This window comes from Berghia stephanieae, chromosome 2 (genome assembly GCF_034508935.2).
Source record: "Berghia stephanieae isolate SIO BIC M18660-M18661 chromosome 2, UCSD_Bste_1.3, whole genome shotgun sequence".
Taxonomy (NCBI): Eukaryota; Metazoa; Mollusca; class Gastropoda; order Nudibranchia; family Aeolidiidae; genus Berghia; species Berghia stephanieae.
In genome coordinates, this window is record NC_088361.1 from 89242185 (window position 1) to 89262184 (window position 20000).

General features: G+C 38.3%; 2 protein-coding genes across 9 annotated transcripts in view; one reads left to right on the forward strand and one right to left on the reverse strand.

Moving 5' to 3' along the window:
- Positions 1 to 20000, forward strand: part of LOC144965777 (uncharacterized) — a 97351-nt gene that overhangs the window by 70971 nt on the left and 6380 nt on the right. For all 8 annotated transcript variants that reach the window (XM_078901476.1, XM_078901471.1, XM_078901474.1 and 5 more), the window contains exons 5-8: positions 12209 to 12604; positions 15729 to 15872; positions 16835 to 16894; positions 18837 to 18912. In XM_078901476.1, coding sequence (XP_078757602.1) covers positions 12209 to 12604; positions 15729 to 15872; positions 16835 to 16894; positions 18837 to 18912 — 676 coding nt within the window. The remainder of the gene's footprint in view (positions 1 to 12208; positions 12605 to 15728; positions 15873 to 16834; positions 16895 to 18836; positions 18913 to 20000) is intronic.
- LOC144966651 (uncharacterized) lies at positions 5610 to 7793 on the reverse strand. The gene has a single exon (XM_078903411.1). It carries the CDS (start codon positions 7665 to 7667, stop codon positions 5610 to 5612), a length of 2058 nt encoding a protein of 685 aa, XP_078759537.1. The 5' UTR covers positions 7668 to 7793.

A 20000-nucleotide genomic window follows, 5' to 3' on the forward strand; every position in this document is an offset into this window, starting at 1 on the left:
ACCCTGGGACCTCACGAGGTCTTCTGAAGAATCCCAGGTTTGAGCGGGTTTGTTTTGTTTTGTTTTTTTGCCAAGATGGGAGTCATCTAAATCGATCGATATTTGAAATGCGAGTTTTCTGGCCAAATTTTTTAATACGAGTCTTTCCGGAGTAAGCCAGTTAACTGGTTTATGGTTGTGTTTATGGCGGGAACTGACGGGTAAATCACGTACGATGTGTATTGTATGGGTCCATATAATAAAGCAATGAATAGCCTTTGATTATCCATATCGTCTTGGAAACAGTCAATTTTTGGACAGTATTAGAACATTCGTATGATTGTTAATACTAATTCCTTTCTTCATAATATGTTGGTTTTTTTTTAATGTGTTGTTTTGGTGTCTTTTGATTGTATGTTTTGCTTGGGATAAGTAGGGATATCCTTTATATTAGGCGTACAGAGCCTGCATAATATTAATATAGTGAGATAAGCTGCGCTTAACAAAATGTGCACTATTATTATTATTATTATTATTATTATTATTATTATTATTATTATTATTATTATTATTATTATTATTGTTATTGTTAGTATTGTCATGTATTATTATTATTATTATTATTATTATTATTATTATTATTATTATTATTATTATTATTATCATTATTATTATTATTATTATTATTATTATTATTATTATTATCATTATTATTATTATTATTATTATTATTATTATTATTATTATTATTATTATTATTATTATTATTATTAATATTATTATTATTATTGTTGTTATTATTATTATTATTATTATTACTATTATTATTATTATTATTATTATTATTATTATATATTATTATTATTATTATTATTATTATTATTAGTATTAGTATTATTTTATTTTATTATTATTATTATTATTATTATTATTATTATTATTATTATTATTATTATTATTATTTTTTATTATTATTATTATTATTATTATTATTATTATTATTATTATTATTATTGTCATTGTTATTATTATTATTATTATTATTATTATTATTATTATTATTATTACTATTATTATTATTGTGTTTGTTTTTTGTTGTTGTTTTGTTTTTTTGTTGTTTTTTGTTGTTTTTTTGTTGTTGTTTTTGTTTGTTGTTGTTGTTGTTTGTTTGGTTTGCTTGCCTTTTTAGTTTTGTAGGGTTTTAGAGTTGGTTTGCAGATTTACTGTCCTTGGGACATTTTGAGGTCATTTTGGCGCCAGTAAAAAAGGAAATAACAGAATAGTTCAAAACACTATAGAAAAGGCTTCGGTCATAAGGGACGCAGGAACCACCGTTCCCGTTAAGCCGGGACTTATTCACGATTGTTTATTGAGAAAAGGACAGTAAAAGTTGCTCACTACCATCTTGATGCTGGTCTATATCAGAGTACTTTTTGTCAGATTTATTTAATAGTAGATACGGTTACCCATTCACTGCTGAGTTGACTATTGAAAATGTTGCTGCATGAAACTCGAAGAAATAAAGGAAATTGGATGGAAGCTCCAATTTAACTCTCTCCTTACCAACCATTTTCAGGATTTTCCCCAAGACGTCTACTCAACTAACACAAAAATAGATTTGTTACTACTCAAACACAACAGCAGTAAAGTAGAGCGATAAATCTTTTCTTTAGTAAAACATGCTGTCACAAAGTGCGCACGTAAACCGTATGCTTATGTAGCGCAGTTTGCAACCTTGTTTATGTGTGCTATATTCAAGCTACGACATCGATCAATAACCAAACACAATACGTTGATAAAGGTTTTGAAGCTAAATGAAGATATATTTTATTACAATATAACAAAGATATTATGAGATATGAAGATGAAATGATAGATGTAATAAGTATGAAATCAAATGGATGGATGACAAATTGATGGAGATGGTGTGATGATGAATATGATATGAAAGCGATATGAAAATATATAATTAAATCAATTAATTATCAATACTTTACCAAACCGCTACCACATCAGACAATCTCACAGATAGGTTGCAACCATCACAGTCATACAGGCAACTAATAATTAACTAACTAACTAAACACAATCCAGACGTGTAGAAGAAAGCCAAAAGAGTGTCCTTGATATTCAACAAAAACTGTAAGGTTGTTCTAATATTGTTAATTTGTCTCTTCTTGAAATTGTTCTGATTTCACAGTATTCATAAACAGATCAATTGTTTCTCAATGTTCTGATATTAAAATAAGCAAATGGTTCTTCACAGGTAACTTATAAAACAGGCAAATGTTCGGTTTCTATTAGTGTCAAGCTATGAGCGTATAGCCTAAAGTTGGCTTGTTAAAGCCCAGCCTCCGACGGCTCATTCACAGAGCCGAACAGATTATAGAAATCACAAATTAAGTCTACACAAGACTTTAATCAAACTCTACACAAGAGTTATAACACAACTTGATTCAGCTCAAACTTTGAGCACCGCAAAGTCTACACAAGACTTAAATCACACTCTACACAAGAGTTAACACAAAACGTGTTTCAGCTCGAACTTTGAGCACTACAAAGTCTACACAAGACTTTAATCTAACTCTACACAAGAGTTAAACAAATGAGCCTAAAAGACTCCGCTGTGGTTATCGCTTAGAGACTATGAGCCTAAAAGACTCCGCTGTCTGGTCTCTTTTGAGACAATGAGCCTAAAAGACTCCGCTGAGTGGTCTGAAGAAACTGCTCAAAACTCTGGCATTTATAGGCAAAAATCAAGCAAACGAAGCAAAATTCTACCCACACAACCGGATGTTAGTCATATCCGTAAACATCTGAAATTCCTTAAAACTCCCCCAGATTCCATAATCATGGACAACAACAACCCATCCTGATACCGGACATCCTCATATCAAGGATAAATAAATTCGTCAGCCCCATAGTTACGAGATATCAATCAAGCCATACCATAACAAAGTCACTCCCGTAGAATACAGGGATCCTACTTTGCTTATAAGTTTACGGAGAAAACAAGATTGATGCCTTTCTCACAATAACACCCACACTACGTAGTTTAATTGAAACTTCCGGGCCATAGGTGCATGATCTGATACGACCTGTATCAACAAAAGAAGGGTTGTTCCAGAGGGATTACAATAACAACAACAACTAATACTACGACGACGTACATCCTGTCGTAAACTGACGCCTACACGGAAGCGTTTCGTTACATATCTCCCCCCTAAGACTAAATTTGGTACAACATTTAGTTAGATCATCGAAATGCCTCAAGATCACATCGATCTCGATAAATAATCTGGACCATGATTATCCTTCCCTTTTACGGAACGTAGGACAAATCGGTATTGATTAAGCAAGAGAGACCACCTCATCAGTCTCCCATTCTCTGATTTCGCCCTGTTCAGATACAGAAGTGGGCATGATCAGTTTCAATTATAAATTCTTTACCAATGAAATACACATTTAGTGTTTTCACAGCCCAAACTACGGCCAGACATTCCTTCTCAACAACAGAGTACCTCTGCTCCCGCGGTAACAATTTCCTGCTTAAATAGGTAACTGGATATTTGACTCCATCATGCTCCTGAGATAGCACAGCACCTAATCCTGTGTCGCTGGCGTCCGTAGATAAAATAAACGGCTTATCATAATCTGGAAGGCGCAACACGGGATCCGATGTAAGCATATTTTTCAGCGTTTGGAAGGCTCTCTTCTGTGGTTCGTCCCAAATCACTCTGTTGGGCATGCCTTTCTTTGTCGCGTCTGTCAGGGGAGCTGCCACTGCTGAGAAGTTTGGCACATAACGTCGGTAGAATGATGCCAGCCCAAGAAAACTTCTCATTTGTTTCTTGTTCGAGGGTAAGTTTGCCTCTTGGATCGATTTGACCTTGTCCATGGTTGGCCTTAAATTCCCTCCACCAATAGAATGGCCTAAAAACTCCACCTCCGGGAAACCAAGCAGGCACTTTGACGGTTTCGCCGTCAAGCCGCAATCACGCAACCTTTGAAGAACTGTCCTTAACGTTTTTAAATGTTCATCCCATGTTGCAGTGTGAATGAGAATATCGTCGATGTAGTTTTTCACGTTGGGAAGTCCACCAACGACTTTTCTCATCATCCGCGAGAACGCGGAGGGCGCCCCTTGAAGTCCGAAGGGCATTACAGTAAACTGCATCAGTCCTAACTCTGTTGCAAATGCCGTTTTCTCCTTGGTCCTGTCTGACAATGGAATTTGCCAGAATCCACGGATAAATCAATCTTTGAGACAAAGTGACATGATGTCCCAATTTCTTGAAACAGATCATCAAGTCTAGGCATTGGTTCCGCATCGAACACCGTAATGTTGTTAAGGGATCTGAAGTCCACACAATAACGAATGGTTCCGTCCTTCTTCTTGACAACGACAGATGGCGAACAATACGGACTATCCGATGGCTCGATTATCCCGGCGCGAAGCATGGCCTTCACTTCTTCTTTTAATGTGGTTTTTAATGCTTGAGGCACGGGATATGGTTTCTTTCTGACTGGACAATCCGACGTCAAACGGATGTCGTAGATGTAATTATTCGTGCGTCCTGGCACATCGGTCAATACGTCATCAAAGTCCTGGAGCATGCCCTGCAATTGACCTATCTGCTGAGGACTCATTCCTTCATGCAGGATGACATCGTCTTTGGTCTCAGTCTGTTTCAGAGCAGGCAATTCCATCCGAGGAAGAACCTTTTCTCCATCACCATCGTTATCTTCGATAACCGCTGCCACGGCACATTGAAGAACACCGACTTCATTCTCCTTCTCCACGTCTCTCACGTAGTACCTTTTCAGCAAATTGACGTGGTATGTCCTTCTGGTGTTGTCTATATTAATGACGTAATTATTCGGACCCGTGACATCTTTCACTTCAAAAGGACCCTGCCACTTCAATTCCAGTTTGTTATGTTTCGTGGGCAGTAAGAGCAATACTTTATCTCCCTTTTCAAATGACCTTACTTTGGCCTTTTTGTCAAAATGTGCCTTGTAACGCGAGGATGAATACTGCAGGTTATCGTGTGCTGCCTTCACAGTATTCTCTATCTTTTCCCTTAAATCGACTACGTATTGATACGTCGTTTTCACATCCGGGTCTTCTATGTCTTCGGTCCATAGTTCCCGTAATATTTTCATCGGTCCTCTCACAGGCCTTCCAAATAAGAGCTCAAACGGAGAGAAACCAAGAGATTCCTGAGGAGCCTCCCTGTATGAAAATAATGCAGCATTGATGTATCTGTCCCAGTCTGAGGGTCGCTCTGCAGCCAACCTCTTGAGCATTCCTTTTAAAGTTCCATTAAATCTCTCTACAAGCCCATTGGCTTGTGGGTGATAAGGACTAGTAGTGATTTGTTTTACGGAGAGCAGTCTGCATACTTCCTTCATCAGGTCTGATGTGAATTGCGTCCCCCTGTCGCTTAGCATCTCCTTAGGTATTCCCGTGCGTCTAAAGATGTCAACCAATCCTTCTGCTACTCTTTCTGTTTCCATACTCTTCAGAGCAATGGCCTCTGGATACCTCGTACAGTAATCCACCACAGTGAGTATATATCGGTTTCCTCTATCTGATGCCGGCATGATGGGGCCAATTAGATCCACTGCTACCCGACTGAAGGGTTCATCGATGAGCGGAACTTTAGTAAGAGGGACCTTAGGGTGATTCCTCTCGGAGCTGACCTTTGACACTGGTCGCAAGACTGACAAAATCTCATGACATCCTCCCAAATATTTGGCCAGTAAAAATTACTCAGTATTCGATCTGTCGTTTTCTTTGCCGCGAGATGTCCAGAGAGTACACTTTCATGGGCCAACCGCATGACTGAATTACGCAGGCATTTTGGTACGACAACTTGCTTTACCAAATCCCCGTGCTCAACCCTTGGAGATTGAAAATAGCGGATCAGCAAACCTCTGTCATAGGCATACCAACTGGTATTACTCTTGCCTGTGTTTCTTACCTCTCCTCTGGTAGCAGCATCCCTCGCAGCTTTTAGTGTGATGTCATGCTTTTGTTTCTCCTTTAGTTCGTCGACGCTTACACCTGTCTCTATAGATGGAGCTGTGACCAAGTCTTTGATCTTGCGTTCACGTTGCCCTCGTGTTTGTACGGCGCTCAGTTCATCTCCATGACCCAATTCCTGCTCGTCAGTAATTGTTTTTACATGCATTCCTGGGCATTTGGCCCCTTCAATATTCCCAAGTATAACGTCATGCAATGGGGATTCTAACTCGACGACTGACAATCTCCCGGTAAAATAGGGGCATTCCAAATAAGCTTCACCGTGTGGTGCGGAAATAGCCTCTCCGTTAGCCAAGTAGATCAGGACCTTTTTATTCCAGTCATCCTTACTCTTGTTTATCAGTCCTTTTCTGACGATGACACAACTACTGCCGCTATCACGTAACACATTCACCTTTTTCCCATTCAACCATCCGACGGCCACCGGCATTACAGGTGCGACTGGCACATGTCCTGAGCACGCTGCAGAAATCATTGGCATCTCACATCCGCACTTTAATTCCACCTTGTCATGTCTCAAACATTTCTGTGGTTCATGATCTTCTGTGATCGCGGAGACTTGTTCTATACCGGTAGGTGCCTTCCTGTCTTCGTGCCTCTTCTTCTCACGGCAATCTTTTATTAAGTGTCCTTTTCGCCGACAGTAATAACAAAAGGGACTCTCGACCACAGCAGCAGCTTGCTTCTTTTGTCGACAATCTCGTGCCATATGTCCTGGCCGTTTACAGTTGTGGCAAACCATTTGGCTAGCGAAGCGGGTAGTGTCCTTCATTACGTTGTTTCGACTACTTTCATTGACGTTCTTTGATTTTTCTTGAGCCACTCCACTTTTGGAAAATGTTCCTGCGACACCGTGCGCTTCAATGTACTTTTCTCCTAAATCTATTACTTCCCTTGCTGTCTTCGGTTGTCTTTCTTTTATGAAAATCGTCAAATCCCGACCGCAGACACTGACAAGCTGTTCCTTCAATATCATATCCAGAATGTCAGCAACTGAGTCCTTCCTTTTCCCCGACAACTCAATCCATTTTTCCATATAACTCTCCAATCTAGTCGCAAACTGGCTAAAACGCTCCCCTTGTTCCGGTCTACTCTTCCTAAATTTTTCATTGAATCCATCATCCGTTAGATTATAACGTCTCAATAAAGCCGCTTTTACTACCCCATAATCGATGGCATCTTCATCACTCAGTCGAGTGTAGACGTCCAGTGCTTTCCCTTTGAGAAGTGCAGACAACTGGATTGCCCAATCCCTGCATTCCCAGCCGTTGACTTTAGCGTATCTCTCGAAACGGAGCAGATAGCTGTCCATATGATCCTTGTTTTCGTCAAAACATGGAAGTCGAGGACTCTTAACAGTAGGAGCATGAGTAAATGATCGAATGTCACTTGTCATACTGTCGTTGTTGGAGGAAGCCTGACACTCCGACTTTAACCTAAGCAGTTCAAGCTCTTTCTCCATCAGAGCTTCTTGTCTTTGAGCTCGTGCTCTGCTTATCTCCTCCTCTTCTTTGGCACGTTCTCTCTCCTTCTCTTTTCTCTCTTCATCTTCTTGTAACTGGGCTGTCACCCAAGCACGGAGATCTTCACCCCTTAACTCCAATTTTTCTCCAAGTTTAATTAATCTTTCCACATCCATCTCTAGGACAATTAATCAAACCAATTCAAATTCAAATAAACAAACTTCAATATGTTTATCAACACTGTTGCCGTAATTGTTACTTTCACGTAGAATAAAGTGGTACTACAAGTAACCTTATAACGATACGCGTCAATATAAATCCCTACACGGAATCAAAACAGGCAACTAATACCGATCCCTACATGGAACCCAACATTGATTTATATAGACTCAGATAATACATAGAATCAAACTACTGATTTATTACAGGTCCTCACACGGAACCAACCAAATCTTCACCCAGATTCAATTGCAGAATCAACAAAATATCTTCACCCAGATTCTTACACAGAATCAATACCTTGACTTACTATATGTGCATAGAAAGTCAGAACAAATGATTTAATACAGATCCTCACACGGGACCAACACAATATTCTCCCAGATTCCTACACGGAATCAAATTACCCCAACAACCACCTTCGTTCCTTACAAAAGGGAGAGGGGGGACAATGGAGGCTTTACAGCGCGAGTACCGCTTTCGCGCTAAGTCAGTGATCCGTATCACTATGACAGATGACTGACAACGTATAACCGAACAAGTGAAAATTACCAGAATAACTTGCATTACACCTTGCGTATAATGACAGTCTTATAACCATTAAATGGATACCAATTTGCTTTAAGCTCAAAGATAGTATCTATCTCAAGTTTGAAACAACTCCCTAACCTGTCTCAACAATTGTTTGGTCGCGATGTCTCTTGAATGCACAACAATAAGAATCCCACTTCTGACACCAAATTATGTCACAAAGTGCGCACGTAAACCGTATGCTTATGTAGCGCAGTTTGCAACCTTGTTTATGTGTGCTATATTCAAGCTACGACATCGATCAATAACCAAACACAATACGTTGATAAAGGTTTTGAAGCTAAATGAAGATATATTTTATTACAATATAACAAAGATATTATGAGATATGAAGATGAAATGATAGATGTAATAAGTATGAAATCAAATGGATGGATGACAAATTGATGGAGATGGTGTGATGATGAATATGATATGAAAGCGATATGAAAATATATAATTAAATCAATTAATTATCAATACTTTACCAAACCGCTACCACATCAGACAATCTCACAGATAGGTTGCAACCATCACAGTCATACAGGCAACTAATAATTAACTAACTAACTAAACACAATCCAGACGTGTAGAAGAAAGCCAAAAGAGTGTCCTTGATATTCAACAAAAACTGTAAGGTAATATTGTTAATTTGTCTCTTCTTGAAATTGTTCTGATTTCACAGTATTCATAAACAGATCAATTGTTTCTCAATGTTCTGATATTAAAATAAGCAAATGGTTCTTCACAGGTAACTTATAAAACAGGCAAATGTTCGGTTTCTATTAGTGTCAAGCTATGAGCGTATAGCCTAAAGTTGGCTTGTTAAAGCCCAGCCTCCGACGGCTCATTCACAGAGCCGAACAGATTATAGAAATCACAAATTAAGTCTACACAAGACTTTAATCAAACTCTACACAAGAGTTATAACACAACTTGATTCAGCTCAAACTTTGAGCACCGCAAAGTCTACACAAGACTTAAATCACACTCTACACAAGAGTTAACACAAAACGTGTTTCAGCTCGAACTTTGAGCACTACAAAGTCTACACAAGACTTTAATCTAACTCTACACAAGAGTTAAACAAATGAGCCTAAAAGACTCCGCTGTGGTTATCGCTTAGAGACTATGAGCCTAAAAGACTCCGCTGTCTGGTCTCTTTTGAGACAATGAGCCTAAAAGACTCCGCTGAGTGGTCTGAAGAAACTGCTCAAAACTCTGGCATTTATAGGCAAAAATCAAGCAAACGAAGCAAAATTCTACCCACACAACCGGATGTTAGTCATATCCGTAAACATCTGAAATTCCTTAAAACTCCCCCAGATTCCATAATCATGGACAACAACAACCCATCCTGATACCGGACATCCTCATATCAAGGATAAATAAATTCGTCAGCCCCATAGTTACGAGATATCAATCAAGCCATACCATAACAAAGTCACTCCCGTAGAATACAGGGATCCTACTTTGCTTATAAGTTTACGGAGAAAACAAGATTGATGCCTTTCTCACAATAACACCCACACTACGTAGTTTAATTGAAACTTCCGGGCCATAGGTGCATGATCTGATACGACCTGTATCAACAAAAGAAGGGTTGTTCCAGAGGGATTACAATAACAACAACAACTAATACTACGACGACGTACATCCTGTCGTAAACTGACGCCTACACGGAAGCGTTTCGTTACACATGCTCTGCAACACTCTGTTAATTTTCTTTAAATTTTATGATCTACAAAAAAAATTTGAATAAGAAAAATGTTGGTTGTATCGTAACGAATGTGATGATTTTCCTATTGTTGGTAAGGAGAGGGTTAATAAACGAGCATTATCTGTTTTCGTTTGTTAAATTGAAGATTCTATTCAATTTCCTGTTGTTATTTATTTCTGGATTGATAGTGAAGCAAAACCGGCGACCAGCTGGTGAAAGCGTGTGCAACTTGAAACGGCGGAGAAGCTAGCTTTTTGTATCGCTTTGCCTCACCTAAGGAACAAGCCTCTGAACAAGCCACTGGGGTGTCCACTCGACTGGAATAAAGATAATCAAGAAAGCATTCCGTGTTACGTATAACACCGTCCACTAAAATAATATTATGCTACACACTGCCTTTGTCGTGTCTCATGTCCGGTGCTATCGAGTTACACCAACGTGCAGTATTAGGAAACGCATTGAGAAAAGAGAATTAGAAAGCGGTAGTCCTATAACTACTATAAGTAGTTATTGCTATAGCCGTTTAGAATTGGTTACCGATGGAGTCGAAGTGTATTCTGGTTTCTTTATGGATACACAATGGATTTATATTGCAAGACAGTCAACGAGCGTGCAAGACTGAGATCGTGAATTCCTCTTTAACTCTCGAAAATCATGTATTTTAAGATATGGCAGAAAACTCGTCCTTCAATTATATAATATATAATTATAATTAATATAATATATACGTTGTATATCGACTTGAATGACCGTCATCTTGGGAAAAACTCTCAAACCTGTGACTTCGAGAAGTCCCAGATTTGAGATTTTTTGCCAAAATGAGGGTCATTTAAATCGATTGATATTTGAAGGACGAGTTTTCTGGCCAGTTTTCTTTTAATACGTGGTTTTCCAGAGTACTAGAAATTAACTTGTCAATTCAAGATAGTTGAGGTGCGAAAGTTGTTTGAGTGTCAGTGCGATACATTCATTCTTCCATTTCTAACAATGGAAGCGCTCTTTCATGCATGATTTATAATTGTGACCCATCGTCTCAAAACGGTATTATGTGGGAACGAACCATATGCTTAAAAGCCGAATTAAATGTTAAACTGGTCAAAAATATAAATTGTTGGCAATAGCACCCAAAAATATGGTATCCATTCTCCTCAATAAAACATACAAACTCAAAACAAGTCTGATATTTCTGGCTATAAATTCAATTTTCAACATCTTAACCAACCCGACTTAATACCGATTTGAGGCGAAGGGTCACAATTACGCAAAACATGGCGTTCATTAGAGAAAATAATATACGATTCTTACACTCTTGCTATTTGGAATTTCGCATGCGCTCTCAATCGCTGGACGGGTCTACGAGTGTGCTTTGGGGGCGAAAAAAGTTCGAATTCCAAAACGCAACAGTGTAAGAAATACTTTATTCTACCCCTCAATAGATTCTAATTTCGTTATCGTTGAATAAAAGACATTTAATTTTCAATAATACTTAAATAATACTTCTTTTTTATATCTATATTTATTGTGAAATTTAACGCTTGATAATCTGACGTCACAAATTATTATTGTAAGCTTGATATCATTACGCGTTACTTTTTAAATGGGGAGGGATAGAATAATGCTGAATGTAAGTATAACTTGTATTTTGTAAATATCTATTTGAGAAAATATTGTTTACTGTCCTTTCCAAGTTTGGCGTTTGATTGTTGGGCTGAATGGATGGGGATTTGCATTTTCACCTGGAGGACCCAGGTTTGAGCTCCGCTTTGACGGAATTTTTTTTCATTTTCCTTGTGCAGGAAAATTAGCTCCAAGTGCTCACTTTGCATCATAGCCTTGCGGCTGATGCCTGGATTATTTTTTTAAATTTTTGATTGTTACTATTTATTTGTTTTAAAGCCCCTCCGACCTTATCGACCAGACCCAAGAAGCCAATAACTAATTATGGCATATATTATATTTTCTTTCATTTCTTAAATTAAATGTGCAGCTAGCGTGTTTGTGTGTGTGTGTGTGTGTGTGTATGTGTGTGTGTGTATGTGTGTCTGTGTGTGTCGCGTGTTTCTGTCTGTTGTTCTTATATATGGTTCTTTTCTTTTATTTTTTTTCGCTCTTTTTTTTTTTTTTTTTTTTTTTTTTTTTTTTTTTTTGTTGTTGCTTTGTTTGCCAGTTATTTGCTTATTAAAACCTGTCATTTTTTTAAATCCTCAGCCAAACTCGTACTCGATTCCTGTTCGAGCTTTCGATACCGTCCCATTACTACTCGGTTCGGAGTAATTCGGCAACCCAAGCCCAATAACAAAGATTTCAACATCGTGGGTAGGAACAAGAAAAAGAAGTGCAAATGGGAAATAGCGTCCGCCAAAAACAGACCCATTCTCGTCAACGTCCTTCAAGTGCAGTCCAAGGCCGTACGGGGAAAATGCGACGCAAACTTTGTCCATATTCAGCTCGTGGATTGTAGGGAGGAGAGGGTCGTCCTAGCTTCGTTCTGTAACCTTCGTGATTCAGCCGTTTACCTCAAGTCGTGTGGTCCTATCAAAGTCACATCGTCTGCCTCTAGTGTAGCAGCTGGAAATAGCAATGACTTCATCATTTCGTATCAAGGTAAAGCCTACATTCTAATTATCATAACTGGGTAAACCTAGGCGATAATAGTCTATTCGTCGGTCTGATATCTGAACACAGTTATGAGCATGAAATAACATACGTTTATGAACCAGACTATAAAAGTTCATGGTTCCAGATAGTTTTGTGTGTTGGTCCGTTATACTTCCAGATGACATTGTTGTGAGCTTCTTAGCCAAGCGCATAATATCTATAACAGCTTCGAAAAAAAAAAGGAAAAAAACACGAAACACTGGACGTTTTGGGCTCAAAACTTTTCTTAAGCCAAAAACAAATTTACACATCACTTAGATTCCTGACAGACGGACGGACGGACGGCAGCACGTCTTGTTGGTTTGTACTGCCGTGTGTCTAGAATTTAAGTGATGGATTAATGTTTTTCTTATTAACTGAAGAAGGGTTTTGAGCCCGAAATATTCCGTGTTCTTATATTTTGCTTTTTTTTATGCTGTTATATATTTATTTTTGTTCATTTCTTTATACACAGGTAGTGGGCGATGCATTCAAACAAGGACGTAAGATACGTTGGAGACGCTGTCTTACTTAACGTTCTGTGTTCCTAGATTCAAGTTAACCAGTTAACTGCCGTACACTGCAAAAACTCGTATTTAAAAATTGGCCAGAAAACTCATCCTTCAAATATCGATCGATCTAAATGACCCTCACGCTGGTAAAAACTATCAAACCTGGGATTCGCAAAGTCACAGGTTTGAAAGTTTCTACCAGGGTGAGGGTAAATTAAATCGATCGATATTTGAAGGACGAGTTTTTTAGTCAAATTTTTAAATACGAGTTTTTCTAGAGTACGGCAGTTTACTCGTTAATATTTTCCTCCCAAATTTTCAGTCTTCCTAAAATTGCCTTCTGGGACAATTCTTTTATTCTTATATAATTTCTTAATCTACTTACTCTCACAGACTGTTTTATTTTCAGACTCATTTTTTTTACTTCAGAATTTATCTAGTGCAATATCCACTAAACGTGCTCAAAGCGCTTTACAAGGATCCCCAAGCCAACGGCAATACTTAAAATGTTGGACGAGACATGACGCATGTGAGACGATGTCACAGAAACAACGCTGTTAACGGCCAATTACTCATTTTCCTGACTATGAAAAGAGAATATGTGTCAGTGCATGACATAAGCAGTCGGAAGGTGAAAATGTCATGAAGGTGTGGTCAGATGAATGCGAAAGCTATCCAGCAGCTTTTCTCAAATTTCATACTTTTTCAACTTGACTAGCTGTAAAAATATTTTGAAGTGAAATTAAGATTTGATATTTCCCGAAGATGTACAAAAAATGGTTGATTTGACCATTTATGATAAGAACTCATTTTTGATAAAAATTGACCTTCTAACTAAACTTGGCAATATCTCAGTTCAAACCTTTTCACCATCCGACTGATTATGTCATTCACTGTAACATATGACTAAAGAACTTTTTCCAAGGACTCAATATTGTGCCAATCAGAGCGAGACTCGAACCCTGGACCTACTGGGCCGAAGGCGAGTGTCATATGACAAGACCACAAAGCCGCATTTTATACTATCAGGCTTTAAAGTTAATTTATCCTGAAGGCATTATTTCCTTCTACAACATCAGATGCTTTAAAATTGCTGGCTAAACGTTTCTTACATTTTAACCTCATATTTTTTCATTGATTTTTTGTATGTGGAAGTCCAACGCCCACCATCACCCCCCCCCCCCCCCCCCCTCCCGGCTTTGTCATATTATTCCAGTATTAATCAAAGTGTCAATTCTCTACATACTTACACTTTGTGATCACATTTACATCGAAAAAACAAAGACAACGAAAATGCTTTAGGGGTTTATCCAGATAACTGCCATACTAAAAAATTTGACCAGAAAGCTCGTCCTTCAAACACCGATTGATATAAATGACCCTCGTCTTGGCAAAAACTCTCAAACCTGGGATTTCTATGAAGACCCTCGCGAAGTCCCAGGTTTGAGAGTTTTTGCCAAGACGAGGATCGTTTAAATCGATCGATATTTGAAGGACGTGTTTTCTGACCAAATTTGTTAATGCGTGATTACTGCAGATTACTGCAGTTTAACTGGTTTTTAAAAAAAGTAAATATCTTGAAGAATCAAAAGTATATATTGACCTTATTCATAACAACACACGCCTTAGATGTAAAGCTATGTGGTCTTGTGCTATGACACTCGCTTTCGGATCAGAAAGTCCTGGGTTCGAGCCTCGCTCGGCGCATAGTTGAGTCCTTGGAAAAGGCTCTTTACTCACATTTTCTCACTGTATTGAGGTGTAAAATGAATACCTGGCCGTTAACAGCGTTGTCTGTGTCCAAAAAAATGTAATATCGCCTAACAGGCGTCATCTCTCCTTCTATATGTTACGTGTTGCTGTTGGTCAGGGAACCCTTGTAAAGCGCTTTGAGTACGTTTAGTGGAAATTGCGCGATATAAATGCTCTAGTAAATGCTCTATCTAGATGATCTGGATGCATTTTGAGCATCATTGAAAGTGACACTATTTGATGTAAATACGAAAAAATGGCATTTTCTAGATGTATTTAGTAGTTATCAAAGCATGCTTTGTCACGTGTCTCTCATTCTCCTTTTCTCTTTTCCATCATTATCATCATCTTGTCTTGTTTTTATTGTTTTTTATCATCACCATCATCATCGTCATCATCGTCATCATCATCATCATCATCATCATCATCATCATCACCATAATCATCAATAACTCAATAGATAAATAGATAAATAAATATGAGAATTGATATTAGTCATTACCAGCATTTGCCATGCTCAATGCGCTTCACAATTTTTCATATTATAATATATCCCCAGTAGGCCAAATTCAACCATATTTCCATTTCATACAGTATAACTCACCCGAGATGCGTCCTTTGTATAACTAACTTTTTTACAAAACCCGTCATTGCCGGAGTCACTTGAGTCATCATCATCATCACCACCACCACCATCATCATCATCATCATCGTCACCAACACCACCACCACCACCACCATCATCATCATCATCATCATTACAATCATTATCCTTTGAACTTTAATCATCTGGATAAAACCTGTTTTACAAATGATTTGTTTCCCAGATTTCCCAAACTCAGACCCCGACGGATTTCTGTCCTCTGGTATGCCAGCTTGCGTGGCTCCTCCCCCTCCCACCCACATTCCAATTGTTTTGACTCTTCCAGCTAAACCAGCCGACGTGTCGCAGAAGGCTTTACACCACCCTGGTAAGTCTTCATATTTAAGTGTATATAATACATATTATAAACACATTTAATTTAGCTAAATACTGTAGGTCCCGATAACTCAGTGAAAGAGCACTCGCTATACGGGCGAAGGGACGAAATCGAGCTCAAGTGAAGTCGAGAATGTGATTTTTTTCTGACCCCCCCCCCCCCCCCTCTCTCTCTCTCTCTCTCTCTCTCTCTCTCTCTCTCTCTATCTATCTATCTATCTATCTATCTATCTCTCTCTCTCTCTCTCTCTCTCTCTCTCTCTCTCTCTCTCTCTCTCTCTCTCTCCGGTTGTCCGCCCAACAGTGATTGGGTAGCTGGGTCTGTTTGATCAGCCGGTAAGTACTTAACGTAGACGACCTGTCCTATCCAAAGGGTAAAAAGCAATTGCTCTTGTCCGTTTCACGCTATAGAAACCGGGACTAACTACGGCTCCATCGGCCTAATGGCTCTGAAGTTCTACTTAGCAATGTGGATAATTTGAAGAAAATGTGAGTATTAGAATGTCCTCTAAATTATGTGCTCAAATCTGTTTGCTTTAGGTCTCAAAGCCAACAGCAACTCTGAATTAGCAGGATGAGACATGACGCCTGTAAAGCGCTATTACAGTTTTATTTCGACTGCGACAACTCTGTATCACAGAGTTGCCAACTTTTCAAAGGCAAAAATTTGGGAAGATGTTTGGGATATCTAAATTAAGATGGTGGTGGTGGTAGTGGTGGTAGTGGTGGTAGTGGTGGTGGTAATGATGATGCTGATGATGATGAAGAGGAGGAGGAGGAGGTGGAGGAAGATGATGATAATGATGATGATGATGATGATGATGACGACGACGACGACGACGACGCTATATTATGCTGGCTTTGGGCGCGTAAACATTCATTTTAACCATGATATTAACCATGGATATGGCGTATATAAATGCGCATGCTTTATAATGTCATATCTCTGTACAGGTCCCAATGATGGTGGAACAGAAAGTGGCAAAGATTCCGGTTCCTTTAGGATTACTCTTAGTAAGTTACATGTATTTATTATAGCTATACTATTGCGGCTATGTGATCTTGTGGTATGAAAATCGCCTTCAGACAGGAAGGTCCAGAGTACGAATCTCGCTCTGAGCGCCTCATCGTTGGGGCTTTGGAAAAGGCTCTGCACTTACATTCTCTAACCATACTCGGTGTAAAATGAGTACCTGATCGTTAACAGCGTTGTCTCTGTCAGAAAATAAAACTTATGATGTCGCCTAGCAGGCGTCATGACTCGTCCAACATTTTAAGTATTGATGTTGACTACCAAGGGACCCTTTGTAAAGTACTTTGAGCATGTTTAGTGAATATTGCGCCTTATAAATGCTCCAGTTTATACTAATAATTCTATTGTTTTTGTTATCGCTATAAAAATTTAGTGAATTTCACCCATAGATCTATATAAATACTCTCCGGATTCTAGCAAGCCGAATTCCAGCATGCATTGCAATACACGTTGGAGCTGTATGTATTGGTTCTCTCCCATGAGCATCGGATTTCGGTACTCTCGCATGCTGGCACGCTTTTTGACTTCTCTCGATAGTTACTAGAATACAACAAGTACTGTACTGCAGGTGTTAAACGAACTTCTTTTTGCATACACAATTGAATATCATAAATTCCACGATTAGACAGGATAGTCGTCTTGTAGTGCTTAACTTGTCACCATCCAATAAATTTCTTGTTTCCAGTGTGTACACATTTGCAGGACTGATAACCAAACGCAATTATGGGCTTGGCTAATTATAGGGGCCCGACATTCTGTGAATGTGTTACTGTGGTAGGCATGCCTGTATACCAGTTTGTATCAGTGTATGTCGATATAGATGTATATGCAATATCAGGATTTTCTTTTTATCCATTGTTCATCTATGTATTTAATCGTATACAATTGTAAGGTGATTTGGCAAAACCCGACGGATGTCGTGCTAGCGAGTTTTGAAACACGAGCGGATAACTGTGAAAAATCGTAATATGCATGATTTGCGTATTTTCACTTCATCGTTTTTAGTATCCATTCCACTACATTCTCACGAAATGATTTTACAATTTGAAGCTTATAGATGAATTATTTTTTTCTGAGCTCTATCGGTGCAAAATACCCTCGAAATTTACTTAAAAGCTGCCTTCTATGGTAGGGGATTTCAAATCAGCGCTGGGAACCGAATTTCTACCAAACCCCAACGCATAACATATCATTCTTTTAGTCGTTCGCTCTTTGGAATACAAGTCAGTGAGCATGAATACAAGCTACCACGGAGTCACCGCGATAAGCATATACTTTCCTGTACGAAATATTGTGTCATCAATAAAATCATACAACTGGTCGAATTTTTCGTTCAATTTTATATCATAATTTACAATATAAGGTATGTAAAAGTCAAAATCAATATCTGTAAACGAAAAAGAAAGCAACAACAAAAAACGCGAACGACAAGTACTGATAGTGTACTCGGACAGCGAGGATGAAACCGCACATGAACCTCTCCACCTATAAAAGTATTACGTCGCGAAGTTAAGAAGGGCAAAAAAATGAGGGAAATAAAGTTAAAATCTTTGGTTTGATTTATAGAATGGCTTTATTTTTTTTTTTTAAAGTATGATTGTGGTGTGAAAATGCTATTGTAATGATAATGTAACTGTATTTTAAACAATTAGTAATTGACATGCACGTCTTGTCTTTAAAAGCGATTTTCTCTGGGGTTTTAAAATTTATTTTTGATCCGCCCCCTTAACTTCCATTTACTTGTGAATATCTTGGGGCCCTAATTAAGCTTAATACAAAATTCAAACTGCATTTTGTTCAGAAATGGTGCCTCTACTCAAATATGAGATTCGAATACCGACTTCCGATGGGTTTTGCCAGATCACCTCACATATATTACGATATATTCCCAAATAAGGTCATCCTTTATCTTTCTTCTCCCAGAAATGCTTCTAGTCTACATATTTCTTGGAGCTTTGATTCTGATACTCCTAGCGGCTCTCATCACTGTCTTGGTCCGGTAAGGAAGACCTACCTAATATAAGATGTTATAAATTTTGAAATATAACATATTGCCGCTCCTAACACTATCTTGGTCAGGTATGAAAAACCTTCATGTTTGATATTATAAATATTAAATACATAACCTATTACCCCTAAGCGGTCTCACCAGTTTTGGTCATGTAAGGAAACCTACATGTTAAATGTTATAGATATCAAATACATAACCTATTACCCCTAACCGCTCCCACCACTGCCTTGGTCAGGCAAGGAAAACCTACATTATAGATGTTATAGATATTAAATACATAACCTTTTACCCATAACCATTCTCATTGCTGCCTTGATCAGTTAAGAAAAAGTTACCTTAGATGTTATGGATATCATCTTACATAATCTTTTACCCCTAACCACTCTCATCACTGTTTTTGGTGTTTTTTGATCACCTAAAGCTATTAAATATCGAGTACATATTGCCTATCAAGCGCAGTTAAAACGTCAATCCGTTAACTGCTTACTTTGTAATTGGCTGAAGAAGGGTTTTGAGCTCGAAACGACAATATATCTTAATAAATTTGTTCTTTCTTTTTTCTTTCATTTGTTTGTTTTGTTTTTTTTTTTTTTTTGTTTTTTTTTGTTTTGTTTTTTTAATTTGGGGGGGGGGGGGGGGGGGAGTTTGGAAGCAGTTAGATTCATTTTTATACATTACCTTTTTACAGTCCACAGCCTCTGGCTGCCTAGTATTCACATAATATTCTCATAAAGGCCAGGTGTTGTTTTTCTCTATCTCGTGCAGCTATGTGGTCTTGTGGCTTGACACTCACTTTCGGATCGGAAGGTCCTGGATTCGAGCCTCGCTCGGCGCATAGTTGAGTCCTTAGAAATGACTTTTTACTCACAACCTCTCACCGTATCAGGTGTAAAATGAGTACCTGGCCGTTAACAGCTTTATATCTGTCGGGGAAAAAATGAATTATCGCCTAGTAGGCATCATGTCTCGTTCTATATGTTGCGTGTTGCTGTTGGCCAGGAATACAAGGATACCTTGTAAAGCGCTTTGAGCACTTTTAGTGGATATTGCACTATATAAATGCTCTGTTTTTTTAT